Source organism: Gasterosteus aculeatus, chromosome 10 (assembly GCF_964276395.1).
Source record: "Gasterosteus aculeatus chromosome 10, fGasAcu3.hap1.1, whole genome shotgun sequence".
NCBI lineage: Eukaryota > Metazoa > Chordata > Actinopteri > Perciformes > Gasterosteidae > Gasterosteus > Gasterosteus aculeatus.
In genome coordinates this window covers 9,348,952-9,365,552 of record NC_135697.1, presented here as the reverse complement: position 1 = coordinate 9,365,552, position 16,601 = coordinate 9,348,952, and the positions used below count along the sequence as shown (strand labels likewise).

At 42.7% G+C, this 16,601-nt stretch overlaps 3 protein-coding genes across 3 annotated transcripts; all 3 read right to left on the bottom strand.

The window, feature by feature from the left end:
* Positions 1 to 1,201: 1,201 nt before the first annotated feature.
* Positions 1,202 to 3,325, bottom strand: LOC120826167 (uncharacterized). Its single transcript, XM_078081562.1, has 2 exons — positions 3,066 to 3,325; positions 1,202 to 2,873 (listed from the first exon to the last, which is right to left on the bottom strand). Exons 1-2 carry the CDS (start codon positions 3,235 to 3,237, stop codon positions 1,756 to 1,758), a joined length of 1,290 nt encoding a protein of 429 aa, XP_077937688.1. The 5' UTR covers positions 3,238 to 3,325; the 3' UTR covers positions 1,202 to 1,755.
* A 1,379-nt stretch (positions 3,326 to 4,704) lies between these two features.
* Positions 4,705 to 9,714, bottom strand: LOC144383027 (uncharacterized). The gene is made up of 2 exons (XM_078081564.1): positions 9,444 to 9,714; positions 4,705 to 9,263 (listed from the first exon to the last, which is right to left on the bottom strand). The coding sequence occupies exons 1-2, from the start codon at positions 9,613 to 9,615 to the stop codon at positions 8,149 to 8,151; spliced, it is 1,287 nt and encodes a 428-aa protein (XP_077937690.1). The 5' UTR covers positions 9,616 to 9,714; the 3' UTR covers positions 4,705 to 8,148.
* Positions 9,715 to 10,851: 1,137 nt separating this feature from the next.
* On the bottom strand, positions 10,852 to 13,005 carry LOC120826165 (uncharacterized). The gene is made up of 2 exons (XM_040188207.2): positions 12,451 to 13,005; positions 10,852 to 12,270 (listed from the first exon to the last, which is right to left on the bottom strand). The coding sequence occupies exons 1-2, from the start codon at positions 12,620 to 12,622 to the stop codon at positions 11,405 to 11,407; spliced, it is 1,038 nt and encodes a 345-aa protein (XP_040044141.2). The 5' UTR covers positions 12,623 to 13,005; the 3' UTR covers positions 10,852 to 11,404.
* Between the last annotated feature and the right edge of the window lie 3,596 nt (positions 13,006 to 16,601).

The window sequence follows — 16,601 nt, the reverse complement described above, 5'->3', positions numbered from 1 at the left end:
GTCTACACTTTCCACACCACGCCTCCACCTGCCCAAATGACATGTAAAATTACATTTACAGTGAAAACCTGAATCTGTACAGTAGTCTAAGCATTGCATTGCGTCTCCTCTTGACTCTTCTTGTCTCTGTTGCCTCTGGTGAGAGGAGCTTTTTGAGGTCAACCGTGTGCCAGGAGAGGCTCACAGGAGCTGCACTGATTTCAACAGAAAGGGCTGTTCAGAGGTCCTTAGATATGGAAGACACAGTGGTTGCATTTTCAGAAGCCAAGGCCCGCGAGCAGCAGTTTAAAGTAAAAAAAAAGGCACTTCTATAGTACTGTGGATATAGGACCAAGGTGTCTCAGCAAGTCTTAAGTTCTTCCTTTCCACTTTTTTCATTCTGAAAATTGTGCACATTTCAGTTATCTTGTTTTTCTGTTATTTAAATGTTGGGGGGTAGGCCTAATACATCTGTATTGTTGTGGATTCATTATTCAGAGTTTTAACTATTTTGCATTCATGCACTTTTATGTCTGAATGTAATTCCGTTTGCCTCAGATTTACCAGAGGGGGAAGGTCCACAGGTGGTTGTCTAATTCCAGATTTACTTCTATCCTTTCTGTGGGTTTCCCTGGACGTGACTTCATCATTTTCCTTCCACTTACATTGTCCTGCAGTGAGTTCCGTTCTTTGACACCTGAAGCTCTTTAAATTGAGCTAAAATCAACTATTTTTTTCAACATAACTTTTATATCACATTCTTATTTTATTTGACAAGATATTTTCAAATGGAGCAGCACTGATGGTACTGCATTGTAAATGACTCGCACCTGGATTGGACTGGAGGCCCTTAAAGCTCCTTCAGCAGTCGAAGAAAGAGGTTGATATGATTTAGTGATGGATTGTTGTTTGACCAAATGTTGTATAAATAGAGGATATCAGTATTTTATATAATACATTTTACACATGTATCTTGTTTAACTGCAAGTGGGGTTTCCAAATATTATCCCACAATCAACAAGTGTTTGGTTGATGTCTTCCACTTACTACACAATAGTTTTATTTTAGTCCAAATAGTTTTACTCTGTATATGAATATACCTCTGAACTTTTACATAAGTGGAAAATGTTTGATTGGGAGGTTGATCTTTTTCTTTTGAGTTTTATCTAAAACTGCTTTATACAAAAAAACTCAAGCAGGATGAAATCATGAGCGAACATCATTTGAGGAAGAGATCCATCATTTTTATTGCAGGACTTTTCGGAGATTGAGATATATATATATATATATTTGTCTATCTGACAAATTAATTGTTAAACAGGTTAAACATTTGCAAGATATGATCCCTTAATCTGCATAAAAGATTTGGGGGATGAAAGTAAACTATATACATTTAATGACTGGTTATTACATTACATATCATTTAGCTGAAACTTTTATCCAAAGCAACCTGCAGTGCATATTTAACCCACGGTTTACATTTTTAACCCATCCCACACAGTGGGAGTGGTGTGCTGCCGTAAAGGCGCCCGGGGAGCAGTTAGAGGTTGGGTGTCTTGCTCAAGGACACTTCGACATGGAGCAGCCAGGATTTAAACGGACAACCCTGCGGTTCCCGGCGCACCCTCTCTACTCCACACGCCGAGGTCACCGCGGTCTGTCTGTCTGTCAGAAACTTACTGAAAAGACTTTTCTCTCAAATGAAGCATTTGTGTTCTGTTCTTATAGAAAGCTTCAACGCCTGTTCAATCTTAAAAATTGCTCCAAATATTTACTCTATGACGTCTCACCCTCGTGGGTTCTTCTCATGTGGACAATTAGGTTACTAGAACTCCTGAAACCACTTTTACATATTTTACAGGAATATGGCTTCTCCCCAGTATGAATTATTATATGACGCTTCAATACTGATGCCTGAGTGAATGCTTTCCCGCAGGTGATGCAGGAATATGGCTTCTCCCCACTATGAGTTCTTTTATGACGCTTCAATACTGATGCCTGAATGAATGCTTTCCCGCAGGTGATGCAGGAATATGGCCTTTCCCCATTGTGGCTTCTTATATGAGACGTCAAATTTGATGGCTGAGCAAATTTTTTCCCGCAGGTGACGCAGAAATATGGCTTCTCCCCACTATGAATTAATATATGAGACTTCAAATGTGATTTCCGTGTAAATGTTTTCCCACAGGTGCTACAAAGATGTGGCCTTTCCCCTGTGTGTACTTTCATGTGGAACTTTAGGTCACTACTACATTTGAAATATTTTCCACATGTTTTGCAAGAAAATGGTTTCTCTTCACTATGGACTGTTTTATGAGTCTCAAATGTTGATTTATGAATGAATCTTTTCCCACAGGTGTTGCATACAAATGGTTCATCAACTCTGTGGGTTCTTCTCACGTGGCCCAACAAGCTATTTCTATGTTGAAAGTATTTCCCACAATCTCTGCACAAAATTGGCTTCTCACCCGGAGGAACTGGTTCCTTGTTTGATGTTAAACTAAGTTTTACTCCTTTCTGATCTCGGCCATCAGATTCATGAGGATTGTGAGAGAGAAGCTGGTGGTCATTGTTTAGTTCAACTACAGCGGTGCTTTCAACTGAAATGTATTCTAGAGATGTTTCCTGTACCACACTCTCAGCTTCATCAGTACACGAGTCCAGAAGTTGATCTTCACCGTGGCCTCTTTCCTCACAAGTAGGAGTCAACGTAAAGGCCTCCTGCTTCGGTTCAAGCTGCTCTCCCTCTGGACTGGTGCAGAGTTCCTCCTGTTCCTCTTTAATCTCTGGAGGATCTGGGTCCTCTTGGTCCAGACTGGGCTTCCTCTCCTGCAGACAGAGCTGCTGCTCAGAGAGAAGCTCCTCCTCCTTACAGACACGTGACTGTGGGAGCTCTGGAGGGACAAAAGGAATAGAAGACAAACGTTTGAGCGTATAAATACAACGAGTGTTTATAAACCATAAACATCACGTGTCCTACTGTTCTATTAGTAAGTTAAAGAACACGTATGTTCGAAAAAAATTAAATAATGTATCGTCTTTATTGCTTTAGACAAGAGAGTTTTCTTTAACAAAGTTGTTCTCACCTATCCTGTGTAACCTCACTTCGGGTTTCCATAAAACATCCAACAGTCTGCGCTGCCGGTCGATCTCTTCCTGGTACTCGACGACGATTCTTTTAAAAACTCCGAATATTTCTTCAGCAGCAGCAGATAGTCGCTCGTTGACAAACTCTCTCAAATTCTCAACTGAAGACATTTTTGCTTAATTACCGGTCAAATGAATTATCTGCACTGCCACAAGACGAAGCAACGGCTGGGTGTCACAACTTCAAAGTTCCGACTGCAGACCTCAGCCACATTAAGGTTCCGCTCTTTATTATGGTTACAGGTTATCGGCCTTCTTCTTCCTCTATCAATTTTATTGGGGGGTCGCAACCAACATGAAATAATGCATACCGCCACCTACTGGACAGGAGTATGCTGTTTTGAAGTGGCCGTTTTATTACACATAGTGCACTTACCTAGTTTTTTGCCGTTAAATACAGTGTACATGACCACTATCAGACTTTTTTATTTTGATGATCCTGTTTCCTACTTTGATTTTATGTGACTTCTATTTTGACATCATACTATCTGCACACGTGATTAACAGTGTTGGGCAAGTTACTGAAAATCGAGTATTTAGTTGCAGTTATTAGTTACTTCTTTCAAAGGTAATTGAATTACTTACCAGTTACTGTGTATCAAAATTAATTAGTTACTCTGAAAAGTAACTTTTAAGTAACTTTTATGTCTGCTTTTTAAATGTATTAAATATAAATAGTACTGAATAGTCAAACACAATAAACATATTTTTTAGACCTATTCATGGTAATCAACAGGGCAACAGCCCTTCAAATCAAGCAATAGTACAAAAGTCCTTTTTAATACTTAACTTAATACAAAATAAGTTTCAGGCATTTGCCTGAAGGCAACTGACTCGACAGTTGACAGGATGCATCTCATCTTCAACATAGCGAGCAATCCATCTATTCAGCTCTGGCCGGTTTATCGGCTGCACTGCAGTCCGTGTAAAGTGGAGCCTTGGTTGTTTGCGTGGAGCGGCGCCTGCAGCATCCGCGGGGCTGCGCTCTTTCGTCATGAGCAACGCGATGCTGTTTACATGCACGTACGGCGACTATTCTGTGACACACAACGTTTGGTGGCCACAACTATTTTGTGCTGACAGGCAGCTACTTACTATTTGCCGGCCCTCCGCTTCGCGTCATAAAAGAGAGTAACGCAAGTAACAAACTCATTTCAATTTCAGTAATTGTAACTGCGTTGATCTATTTAAAAAAATACTTCGTTACATGCTCGTTACCGCTAAAAGTAGTGGAATTACACACATGTGAAGGACATTCTCTGTGCCGGGTACGAGAAGCTGAAAATCAGGTTGATATAAGAACCCGGGTGAAGCTGAGGGTAGCACACACACACAGCAAGATCCTCCTCAGTGGCCGGTGCAAATCATAATTACTTGACATGAAGTAAAGACGTGGATCTGGAACTTTCGTACCTAATAAGATATGAGCCAAGGCCATGAACAGCAGTCCTTTGTTTTGCAGCATCTATGAGATCGAGTTGATCGCCCTCCCTTCTCTGGGCACAGCTGCAAACTATAATTTTGTATCATGTTGCTCCTTGCATGTCAGGGTCAAATACAGGACACTTGAGACACGGCTTTAGCACAAAACAATGTTATAATTTATTTTACCATTACATGCATCTCACAGCAGATAAAGACAAGTATGTGTCACGAGACCACGTTCGCTTCATTCAGCTCCTGAGTGACAACATAACTCAAAGGAAAGATGGACACTATGAAATGCCCCTTCCTTTCAAGAGCACAGAGCCACCTCTGCTACCAGACAACAAGAAGCTTCCAACCGTTCAACTGCAGCACCTAAAGAAAAGATTGAAAAATAACGAGCGGTATAAAGAACAGTACAAAGCCTTCATGAAGGATATAATAAAGAAAGGCGACGCAGAGCCAGCCTTTCCTGCGACAGAACAGAAGACTCGTGGTACATACCATATCATGGGGTGTTCCACCCCAAGAAGCCAGAGAAGCTAAGGGTCGTCTTTGACTGTTCAGCGAAGTTCTGTGGTGTCTCACTAAATGATACATTGCTAACAGGTCCTGACCTGATCAACTCTCTCCTTGTAGTGCTCTGTCGTTTCAGGAAAGAGGCTGTAGCCATCATATGCGACATCGAGAAAATGTTCCATCAGTTTTACGTTTCTCCTGAATTACGGAACTACTTACGGTTTCTCTGGTGGGAGGATGGAGACCTCAAAGCAGAGCCTCAAGAGTATCAAATGGCTGTCCACCTATTCGGTGCCGCTTCGTCACCCGGATGTGCCTACTTTGGCCTGAAGTACTTGGGACATCAACACAAGGAAGAGTATCCATCGGGATCAGCCTTTGTTGAAAAGAACTTCTACGTCGATGATGGGCTTATCAGCGTCTCCTCCGTAGAAGAAGCAAAGGAGTTAATTGCTGAAGCACAAGAGTTGTGCAAGAGAGGAGGTTTGCATCTACACAAGTTCAACTCAAACAAAAGATCAGTTCTGGACTCCATGGACCCAACTGAGAGGGCAGTCACATCCAAACCCCTTAAATCTGGACCTAAATGCAGCTCCAGCAGAACGTGCTCTTAGTTTCCAGTGGTCCCTTGAACACGACACCTTCAGCTTTAATGTAAACCCACAACCCAGGCCATCCACACGTCGCAGAATCCTATCCGTCATTGCTTCTTTGTACGATCCAGTCGGATTCATGGCTCCGTTTATCTTAACTGGAAAGTGCATCCTCCAGGAGCTGTGTCGTCGAGGCATTAACTGGGATGACTCACTTCCCGAAGACTTAAGTCCACGGTCTGAGAGATGAAAGAGCGACCTACAAAAGGCTGAAGGAAGTCTCAATACCGAGATGCTACCAACCACAAGGCTTCTGCAAAACTGTCACAAGGGAACTAGACCACTTCTCCGATGCCAGCAATATAGGATATGGCTCGTGTTCCTATCTGAGAAGCAAAAATGAAGATGGTGAAGTTCACTGCAGCCTTGTGAGGGCAAAGGCTAGAGTTGCGCCTACAAAACTCACAAGCATTCCAAGATTGGAACTTTCAGCAGCAGTGGTCGCTGCAAGATCAAGTGTCATGCTGAGAAACAAGCTTGAAATGCCGATCCATGGAGAATTTTTCTGGACTGACTCCCAAGTTGTCCTGGCTTATATCAGTAATGAAGCAAAAAGGTTCCACGTCTTCGTTGCCAATCGTGTGCAAATGATCAGAGAGCACACCAGCCCCAGCCAATGGCACTACATAGACACAACAGAAAACCCTGCTGACCATGTGTCGAGAGGTCTAAACGCAGTGGACATCTCCTCAACAAACTGGCTATCAGGACCCAAGTTCCTGTGGGAACAAGAAATATATCCAGAGTCTCGCCTCAGTCCTGAGTTGCTTGTCAGTGATCCTGAGGTCAGATCAATGCAGGCGTTCACAACTAAGGTTGAACCTTCCAAGTCAGACTTTCCCACCCATCTAAATCGATTCTCCTCCTGGTCAAAACTCCTGAAAGTCATTGAAAGAATCAAGAGGCTGAACTCAAAGCAAAATCATCCCGGCAAACATGTGAGTGTAGAAGAACGCGAGAGAGCTGCCAAATCAGTAGTAAAGCTTGTACAAGAAGAAGCATTCTCCCAAGAGATGGAGATACAAAAGGGAAAAAGTCTTGAAAACTCCAGCCCTGTTTCGCTTGAATCCCATCTTAGAAGGAGGAGCACTTTGTGTTGGTGGAAGACTGGATCAGTCATCCTTAAGCCTAGAAGTCAAACACCCTTTGATTCTACCCAAAGGAGGACATATTACCAAGTTGATTTTGACCCACTGCCACGAGAGGATCTGTCACCAAGGATGTAATCAAACTAGTAAGTAATTCAGTTGCTAAGCTGATACACAGATGTGTGAAGTGCAGAAGACTCAGACTCGGAGGGCCAGATTCGGACTGTCCGTAATGTCTTAAATGCCACACTCTGTCAATACTTAGGCAGACTCGACGACTCTTCCCTTCAAACTCTGTTCTATGAGGCGATGGCCATTGTGAACAGCCGCCCGTTAACTGTAAACGGAGTAAATGATCCTACCTCACTCGAACCATTAACTCCAAACCATCTCATACTGATGAAGTCCAAGATTGCACTGCCACCGCCTGGCAAATTTGAGAAGGAGGATGTCTATGCAACTAAAAGGTGGCGAAGAGTCCAGTGCCTCGTTGAACAGTTCTGGAGCCGGTGGAAGAGAGAATATGTCATGAACATCTCCACACGCCAAAAGTGGCATACGACTTGACGCAGCCTTAAGGTAGATGACTTAGTCATTATAAGGGAAGACACCCCTAGAAATCAGTGGCACCTGGGACGAGTGATTGAAACCACAAAGGGGAGCGATGGTCTAGTGCGTCGCGTCAAGGTGTTAGTAGGAGAAAGAACATCAGCAAAACAAGATCGCCCTACCAAACCTTTGATCATGGAAAGGCCCATCCAGAAACTAGTTCTCCTTCTCGAGAGTGAGTAATCAGTCTAATTGTCTACACCTTTATTCCCTTATGACATAGTCTATTCTCTCTTAGATATTAAGTAGTACTCACTTGCACACATCTAGACACACTGATACAGACAGGACTCAAGTATGATCCATTCAGGCAGGTTGACTCTTGTCTTCACTCTTCATAACATGAGTGGTGGGAGTGTAAATGACCACTAGCAGTGTTTTATTTTGATGATCCTGTTTCCTACTTTGATTTTATGTGACTTTTATTTTGACATCATACTATCTGCACACGTGATTAATCGCTTGCGCTCATGCTTAAGCTCACATTTGTTCAATAGAAGACACGTTACAAGACAATGCAGGTTTAGAGCCAGAGATTTAAAAATATCACTGTAACCTTAACTAAAGTGTTCTTTGAAGTGTTATATCATTCAGTTTTTGATTAGCTTTGGCAGTAAACGTTTGAGAAAGACTTATTAATTGCTAGCTAGCTCTCTAACGTCTAAATTAAGCCAATGGCAGCGGACTTCCCTGGATTACCACTTTATAGCACCCTTTGATATGCACCTCTATGACGTCTCACCCTTGTGGGTTCTTCTCATGTGGACAATTAGGTTACTAGAACTCCTGAAACCTCTTTTACATATTTTACAGGAATATGGCTTCTCCCCAGTATGAATTCTTCTATGAGACGTCAAAGATGAAGGCCGAGAGAATGTTTTTCCACATGTGATGCAGGAATGTGGCTTCTCCCCGGTATGAATTCTTTTATGAGACGTCAAAGATGAAGGCCGAGAGAATGTTTTTCCACATGTGATGCAGGAATATGGCTTCTCCCCACTATGAATTCTTTTATGAGACGTCAAAGTTGAAGGCCGAGAAAATGTTTTTCCACATGTGATGCAGCAATACGGCTTCTCCCCACTATGAATTAATAAATGAGACTTCAAATGTGAGGTCTTAGTGAATGTTTTCCCACAGGTGCTACAAGAATGTGGCCTTTTCCCTGTGTGTACTTTCATGTGGAACTTTAAGTAACTACTACATTTGAAATGTTTTCCACATGTTTTGCAAGAAAATGGTTTCTCTTCACTGTGGACTGTTTTATGAGTCTCAAATGTTGATTTATAAATGAATCTTTTCCCACAGGTGTTGCATACATATGGTTCATCAACTCTGTGGGTTCTTCTCACGTGGCCCAACAAGCTATTTTTAAGTTGAAAGTATTTCCCACAATCTCGCAAAAACGGCTTCTCATCCAAAGGAGCTGGTTCCTTGTTTGATGTTAAACTAAGTTTTACTCCTTTCTGATCTCGGCCATCAGATTCATGAGGATTGTGAGAGAGAAGCTGGTGGTCATTGTTTAGTTCAACTACAGCGGTGCTTTCAACTGAAATGTATTCTAGAGATGTTTCCTGTACCACACTCTCAGTTTCATCACTACACGAGTCCAGAAGTTGATCTTCACCGTGGCCTCTTTCCTCACAAGTAGGAGTCAACGTAAAGGCCTCCTGCTTCGGTTCAAGCTGCTCTCCCTCTGGACTGGTGCAGAGTTCCTCCTGTTCCTCTTTAATCTCTGGAGGATCTGGGTCCTCTTGGTCCAGACTGGGCTTCCTCTCCTGGAGACAGAGCTGCTGCTCAGAGAGAAGCTCCTCCTCCTTACAGACACGTGACTGTGGGAGCTCTGGAGGGACAAAAGGAATAGAAGACAAACGTTTGAGCGTATAAATACAACGAGTGTTTATAAACCATAAACATCACGTGTCCTACTGTTCTATTAGTAAGTTAAAGAACACGTCGGTTTGAAAAACCTCGTCTTTATTGCTTTAGACAACAGAGTTTTCTTTAACAAAGTTGTTCTCACCTATCCTGTGTAACCTCACTTCGGGTTTCCAAAAAACATCCAACAGTCTGCGCTGCCGGTCGATCTCCTCCTGGTACTCGACGACGGTTCTTTTAAAAACTCCGAATATTTCTTCAGCAGCAGCAGATAGTCGCTCGTTGACAAACTCTCTCAAATTCTCAACTGAAGACATTGTTGCTTAATTACCGATTAAATGAATTATCTGCACCGCCAAGACGAAGCAACGGCTGGGTGTCACACTTTAATGTTCCGACTGCAGACCTCAGTCACATTAAGGTTCCGCTCCTTATTATCGTTGCAGGTCAGCCGCCTTCTTCTTCCTCTATCAATTTTATTAGCGGGTCGCAACTAACATGAAATGATGCATACCGCCACCTACTGGACAGGAGTGTGCAGTTTTGAAGTGGCCGTTTTATTACACATAATGCACTTAGCTGAGTTTTTGCCATTAAATACAGCTTTAGGACACCATCTTTCTATTGTATTACCCTTCTGAGTAGAGATACTACAATTTAATGGAAAAGTAATCACTCCCTATTTTAGATTTGTTCATTCTATTTCATTCACGCAAACTACTCATATTTCCTGAGACTACGGTAAGATTGCAGCAGGATGCTGAATTCCGAGCAGCATCAACCCTGCTACGTCTTCTACCATTAAGACAAATTAATGAGAGCCCACAACATCATCAAGGGCAGAACACTCCCCCAGCACACTCTTCTTGCTGCTGCCATTAGGCACACGCTGCAGGAGTCTGAAATCAAGGACAAAAAGACTAGCAAGCAGTTTCTATCTGCTGGTGAACAGCTCCCTCACAAGACACCCTCCTCCTACACACACCACTGATAACACTAATATGCACTTTTATGCATGAATGTAATTCTGTTTGCCTCAGATTTACCAGAGGGGGAAGGTCCACAGGTGGTTGTCTAATCCCAAATCAACTTCTATCCTTTCTGTGGGTTTCCCTGGACGTGACTTCATCATTTTCCTTCACTTTTTTAGCTGCTTCTGCATAAGACACTTGGTTAGATATTTTGTATTTCTGCCCTTCCTATGCTTGCATTTGAACCGGACATCCTCCAAAAGCAGCGCTGTGTTCACTGCCGTAGTTACAACATTTAGTTATTTTCTTGATGTTTTACGTTTTACACAAGTATCTTGTTTAACTGCAAGTGAGGTTTCCAAATATTATACCACAATCAACCAAGTGTTTGGTGGATGTCTTCCACGTACTACACAAGTTTTATTTTAGTCCAAATAGTTTTACTCTGTATGTGAATATACCTCTGAATTTTTTCATAAGTGCAAAATGTTTGATTGGGCGGTCAATCTTTTTTTTTTACTTTTTTCTAAAACTGTTTTATACAAAAAAACTCAGGCAGGATGAAATCATGAGTGAACATCATTTGAGGGTTTAGCAATTTAAGAGATCCATCATTTTTATTGCAGGACTTTTCGTAGATTATATATATTTGTCTATCTGACAAACTATTTATCAAACAGGTTAAACATTTGCAAGATATGATCCCTTAATCTGTAACAAAGATTTGGGGGATGAAAGTAAACTATATACATTTAATGACTGGTTATTACATTACATATCATTTAGCTGAAACTTTTATCCAAAGCAACCTGCAGTGCATATTTAACCCACGGTTTACATTTTTAACCCATCCCACACAGTGGGAGTGGTGTGCTGCCGTAAAGGCGCCCGGGGAGCAGTTAGAGGTTGGGTGTCTTGCTCAAGGACACTTCGACATGGAGCAGCCAGGATTTAAACGGACAACCCTGCGGTTCCCGGCGCACCCTCTCTACTCCACACGCCGAGGTCACCGCGGTCTGTCTGTCTGTCAGAAACTTACTGAAAAGACTTTTCTCTCAAATGCAGCATTTGTGTTCTGTTCTTATAGAAAGCTTCAACGCCTGTTCAATCTTAAAAATTGCTCCAAATATTTACTCTATGACGTCTCACCCTTGTGGGTTCTTCTCATGTGGACAACTAGGTTACTAGAACTCCTGAAACCACTTTTACATATTTTACAGGAATATGGCTTCTCCCCAGTATGAATTCTTTTATGAGACGTCAAAGATGAAGGCCGAGAGAATGTTTTTCCACATGTGATGCAGGAATATGGCTTCTCCCCAGTATGAGTTATTTTATGAGACGTCAAAGATGATAGCCGACAGAATGTTTTCCCGCAAATTATGCAGGAATATGGCTTCTCCCCAGTATGAATTCTTATATGACTCTTCACTGCTGATAGTTTAGTGAATCTTTTTCCACAGGTGTTGCATAAATATGGTTGATAAACTCTATGGGTTATTCTCATGTGTGCAAACAAGCGATTTCTATTTTGAAAGTATTTCCCACAATCTCTGCACAAAAACGGCTTCTCACCCAAAGGACCTGGTTCCTTGTTTGAGGTTAAACTAAGTTTTACTCCTTTCTGATCTCGGCCATCAGATTCATGAGGATTGTGAGAGAGAAGCTGGTGGTCATTGTTTAGTTCAACTACAGCGGTGCTTTCAACTGAAATGTATTCTAGAGATGTTTCCTGTACCACACTCTCAGCTTCATCAGTACACGAGTCCAGAAGTTGATCTTCACCGTGGCCTCTTTCCTCACAAGTAGGAGTCAACGTAAAGGCCTCCTGCTTCGGTTCAAGCTGCTCTCCCTCTGGACTGGTGCAGAGTTCCTCCTGTTCCTCTTTAATCTCTGGAGGATCTGGGTCCTCTTGGTCCAGACTGGGCTTCCTCTCCTGGAGACAGAGCTGCTGGTCAGAAAGAAGCTCCTCCTCCTTACAGACACGTGACTGTGGGAGCTCTGGAGGGACAAAAGGAATAGAAGACAAACGTTTGAGCGTATAAATACAACGAGTGTTTATAAACCATAAACATCACGTGTCCTACTGTTCTATTAGTAAGTTAAAGAACACGTTGGTTTGAAAAACCTCGTCTTTATTGCTTTAGACAACAGAGTTTTCTTTAACAAAGTTGTTCTCACCTATCCTGTGTAACCTCACTTCGGGTTTCCATAAAACATCCAACAGTCTGCGCTGCCGGTCGATCTCTTCCTGGTACTCGACGACGATTCTTTTAAAAACTCCGAATATTTCTTCAGCAGCAGCAGATAGTCGCTCGTTGACAAACTCTCTCAAATTCTCAACTGAAGACATTTTTGCTTAATTACCGGTCAAATTAATTATCTGCACTGCCACAAGACGAAGCAACGGCTGGGTGTCACAACTTTAAAGTTCCGACTGCAGACCTCAGCCACATTAAGGTTCCGCTCTTTATTATGGTTACAGGTTATCGGCCTTCTTCTTCCTCTATCAATTTTATTGGGGGGTCGCAACCAACATGAAATAATGCATACCGCCACCTACTGGACAGGAGTATGCTGTTTTGAAGTGGCCGTTTTATTACACATAGTGCACTTACCTAGTTTTTTGCCGTTAAATACAGTGTACATGACCACTAGCAGACTTTTTTATTTTGATGATCCTGTTTCCTACTTTGATTTTATGTGACTTCTATTTTGACATCATACTATCTGCACACGTGATTAACAGTGTTGGGCAAGTTACTGAAAATCGAGTATTTAGTTGCAGTTATTAGTTACTTCTTTCAAAGGTAATTGAATTACTTACCAGTTACTGTGTATCAAAATGAATTAGTTACTCTGAAAAGTAACTTTTAAGTAACTTTTATGTCTGCTTTTTAAATGTATTAAATATAAATAGTACTGAATAGTCAAACACAATAAACATATTTTTTAGACCTATTCATGGGAATCAACAGGGCAACAGCCCTTCAAATCAAGCAATAGTACAAAAGTCCTTTTTAATACTTAACTTAATACAAAATAAGTTTCAGGCATTTGCCTGAAGGCAACTGACTCGACAGTTGACAGGATGCATCTCATCTTCAACATAGCGAGCAATCCATCTATTCAGCTCTGGCCGGTTTATCGGCTGCACTGCAGTCCGTGTAAAGTGGAGCCTTGGTTGTTTGCGTGGAGCGGCGCCTGCAGCATTCGCGGGGCTGCGCTCTTTCGTCATGAGCAACGCGATGCTGTTTACATGCACGTACGGCGACTATTCTGTGACACACAACGTTTGGTGGCCACAACTATTTTGTGCTGACAGGCAGCTACTTACTATTTGCCGGCCCTCCGCTTCGCGTCATAAAAGAGAGTAACGCAAGTAACAAACTCATTTCAATTTCAGTAATTGTAACTGCGTTGATCTATTTAAAAAAATACTTCATTACATGCTCGTTACCGCTAAAAGTAGTGGAATTACACACATGTGAAGGACATTCTCTGTGCCGGGTACGAGAAGCTGAAAATCAGGTTGATATAAGAACCCGGGTGAAGCTGAGGGTAGCACACACACACAGCAAGATCCTCCTCAGTGGCCGGTGCAAATCATAATTACTTGACATGAAGTAAAGACGTGGATCTGGAACTTTCGTACCTAATAAGATATGAGCCAAGGCCATGAACAGCAGTCCTTTGTTTTGCAGCATCTATGAGATCGAGTTGATCGCCCTCCCTTCTCTGGGCACAGCTGCAAACTATCATTTTGTATCATGTTGCTCCTTGCATGTCAGGGTCAAATACAGGACACTTGAGACACGGCTTTAGCACAAAACAATGTTATAATTTATTTTACCATTACATGCATCTCACAGCAGATAAAGACAAGTATGTGTCACAAGACCACGTTCGCTTCATTCAGCTCCTGAGTGACAACATAACTCAAAGGAAAGATGGACACTATGAAATGCCCCTTCCTTTCAAGAGCACAGAGCCACCTCTGCTACCAGACAACAAGAAGCTTCCAACCGTTCAACTGCAGCACCTAAAGAAAAGATTGAAAAATAACGAGCGGTATAAAGAACAGTACAAAGCCTTCATGAAGGATATAATAAAGAAAGGCGACGCAGAGCCAGCCTTTCCTGCGACAGAACAGAAGACTCATGGTACATACCACACCATGGGGTGTTCCACCCCAAGAAGCCAGAGAAGCTAAGGGTCGTCTTTGACTGTTCAGCGAAGTTCTGTGGTGTCTCACTAAATGATACATTGCTAACAGGTCCTGACCTGATCAACTCTCTCCTTGTAGTGCTCTGTCGTTTCAGGAAAGAGGCTGTAGCCATCATATGCGACATCGAGAAAATGTTCCATCAGTTTTACGTTTCTCCTGAATTACGGAACTACTTACGGTTTCTCTGGTGGGAGGATGGAGACCTCGAAGCAAAGCCTCAAGAGTATCAAATGGCTGTCCACCTATTCGGTGCCGCTTCGTCACCCGGATGTGCCTACTTTGGCCTGAAGTACTTGGGACATCAACACAAGGAAGAGTATCCATCGGGATCAGCCTTTGTTGAAAAGAACTTCTACGTCGATGATGGGCTTATCAGCGTCTCCTCCGTAGAAGAAGCAAAGGAGTTAATTGCTGAAGTTGTGCAAGAGTGGAGGTTTGCATCTACACAAGTTCAACTCAAACCAAAGATCAGTTCTGGACTCCATGGACCCAACTGAGAGGGCAGTCACATCCAAACCCCTTAAATCTGGACCTAAATGCAGCTCCAGCAGAACGTGCTCTTAGTTTCCAGTGGTCCCTTGAACACGACACCTTCAGCTTTAATGTAAACCCACAACCCAGGCCATCCACACGTCGCAGAATCCTATCCGTCATTGCTTCTTTGTACGATCCAGTTGGATTCGTGGCTCCGTTTATCTTAACTGGAAAGTGCATCCTCCAGGAGCTGTGTCGTCGAGGCATTAACTGGGATGACTCACTTCCCGAAGACTTAAGTCCACGGTCTGAGAGATGAAAGAGCGACCTACAAAGGCTGAAGGAAGTCTCAATACCGAGATGCTACCAACCACAAGGCTTCTGCAAAACTGTCACAAGGGAACTAGACCACTTCTCCGATGCCAGCAATATAGGATATGGCTCGTGTTCCTATCTGAGAAGCAAAAATGAAGATGGTGAAGTTCACTGCAGCCTTGTGATGGCAAAGGCTAGAGTTGCGCCTACAAAACTCACAAGCATTCCAAGATTGGAACTTTCAGCAGCAGTGGTCGCTGCAAGATCAAGTGTCATGCTGAGAAACGAGCTTGAAATGCCGATCCATGCAGAATTTTTCTGGACTGACTCCCAAGTTGTCCTGGCTTATATCAGTAATGAAGCAAAAAGGTTCCACGTCTTTCTTGCCAATCGTGTGCAAATGATCAGAGAGCACACCAGCCCCAGCCAATGGCACTACATAGACACAACAGAAAACCTTGCTGACCATGTGTCGAGAGGTCTAAACGCAGTGGACATCTCCTCAACAAACTGGCTATCAGGACCCAAGTTCCTGTGGGAACAAGAAATACATCCAGAGTCTCGCCTCAGTCCTGAGTTGCTTGTCAGTGATCCTGAGGTCAGATCAATGCAGGCGTTCACAACTAAGGTTGAACCTTCCAAGTCAGACTTTCTTACCCATCTAAATCGATTCTCCTCCTGGTCAAAACTCCTGAAAGTCATTGAAAGAATCAAGAGGCTGAACTCAAAGCAAAATCATCCTGGCAAACATGTGAGTGTAGAAGAACGCGAGAGAGCTGCCAAATCAGAAGTAAAGCTTGTACAAGAAGAAGCATTCTCCCAAGAGATGGAGATACAAAAGGGAAAAAGTCTTGAAAACTCCAGCCCTGTTTCGCTTGAATCCCATCTTAGAAGGAGGAGCACTTTGTGTTGGTGGAAGACTGGATCAGTCATCCTTAAGCCTAGAAGTCAAACACCCTTTGATTCTACCCAAAGGAGGACATATTACCAAGTTGATTTTGACCCACTGCCACGAGAGGATCTGTCACCAAGGATGTAATCAAACTAGTAAGTAATTCAGTTGCTAAGCTGATACACAGATGTGTGAAGTGCAGAAGACTCAGACTCGGAGGGCCAGATTCGGACTGTCCGTAATGTCTTAAATGCCACACTCTGTCAATACTTAGGCAGACTCGACGACTCTTCCCTTCAAACTCTGTTCTATGAGGCGATGGCCATTGTGAACAGCCGCCCGTTAACTGTAAACGGAGTAAATGATCCTACCTCACTCGAACCATTAACTCCAAACCATCTCATACTGATGAAGTCCAAGATT

What these genes read in the sequence shown, in the direction of transcription:
- LOC120826167 (XM_078081562.1), bottom strand. Translation starts at nt 3,237, where the DNA reads ATGTCTTCAGTTGAGAATTTGAGAGAGTTTGTCAACGAGCGACTATCT. An exon ending in AGTGAGGTTACACAGGATAG is followed by an intron (nt 2,874 to 3,065) that starts GTGAGAACAACT and finishes TTGTCCCTCCAG; the next exon opens with AGCTCCCACAGTCACGTGTC.
- LOC144383027 (XM_078081564.1), bottom strand. Translation starts at nt 9,615, where the DNA reads ATGTCTTCAGTTGAGAATTTGAGAGAGTTTGTCAACGAGCGACTATCT. An exon ending in AGTGAGGTTACACAGGATAG is followed by an intron (nt 9,264 to 9,443) that starts GTGAGAACAACT and finishes TTGTCCCTCCAG; the next exon opens with AGCTCCCACAGTCACGTGTC.
- LOC120826165 (XM_040188207.2), bottom strand. Translation starts at nt 12,622, where the DNA reads ATGTCTTCAGTTGAGAATTTGAGAGAGTTTGTCAACGAGCGACTATCT. An exon ending in AGTGAGGTTACACAGGATAG is followed by an intron (nt 12,271 to 12,450) that starts GTGAGAACAACT and finishes TTGTCCCTCCAG; the next exon opens with AGCTCCCACAGTCACGTGTC.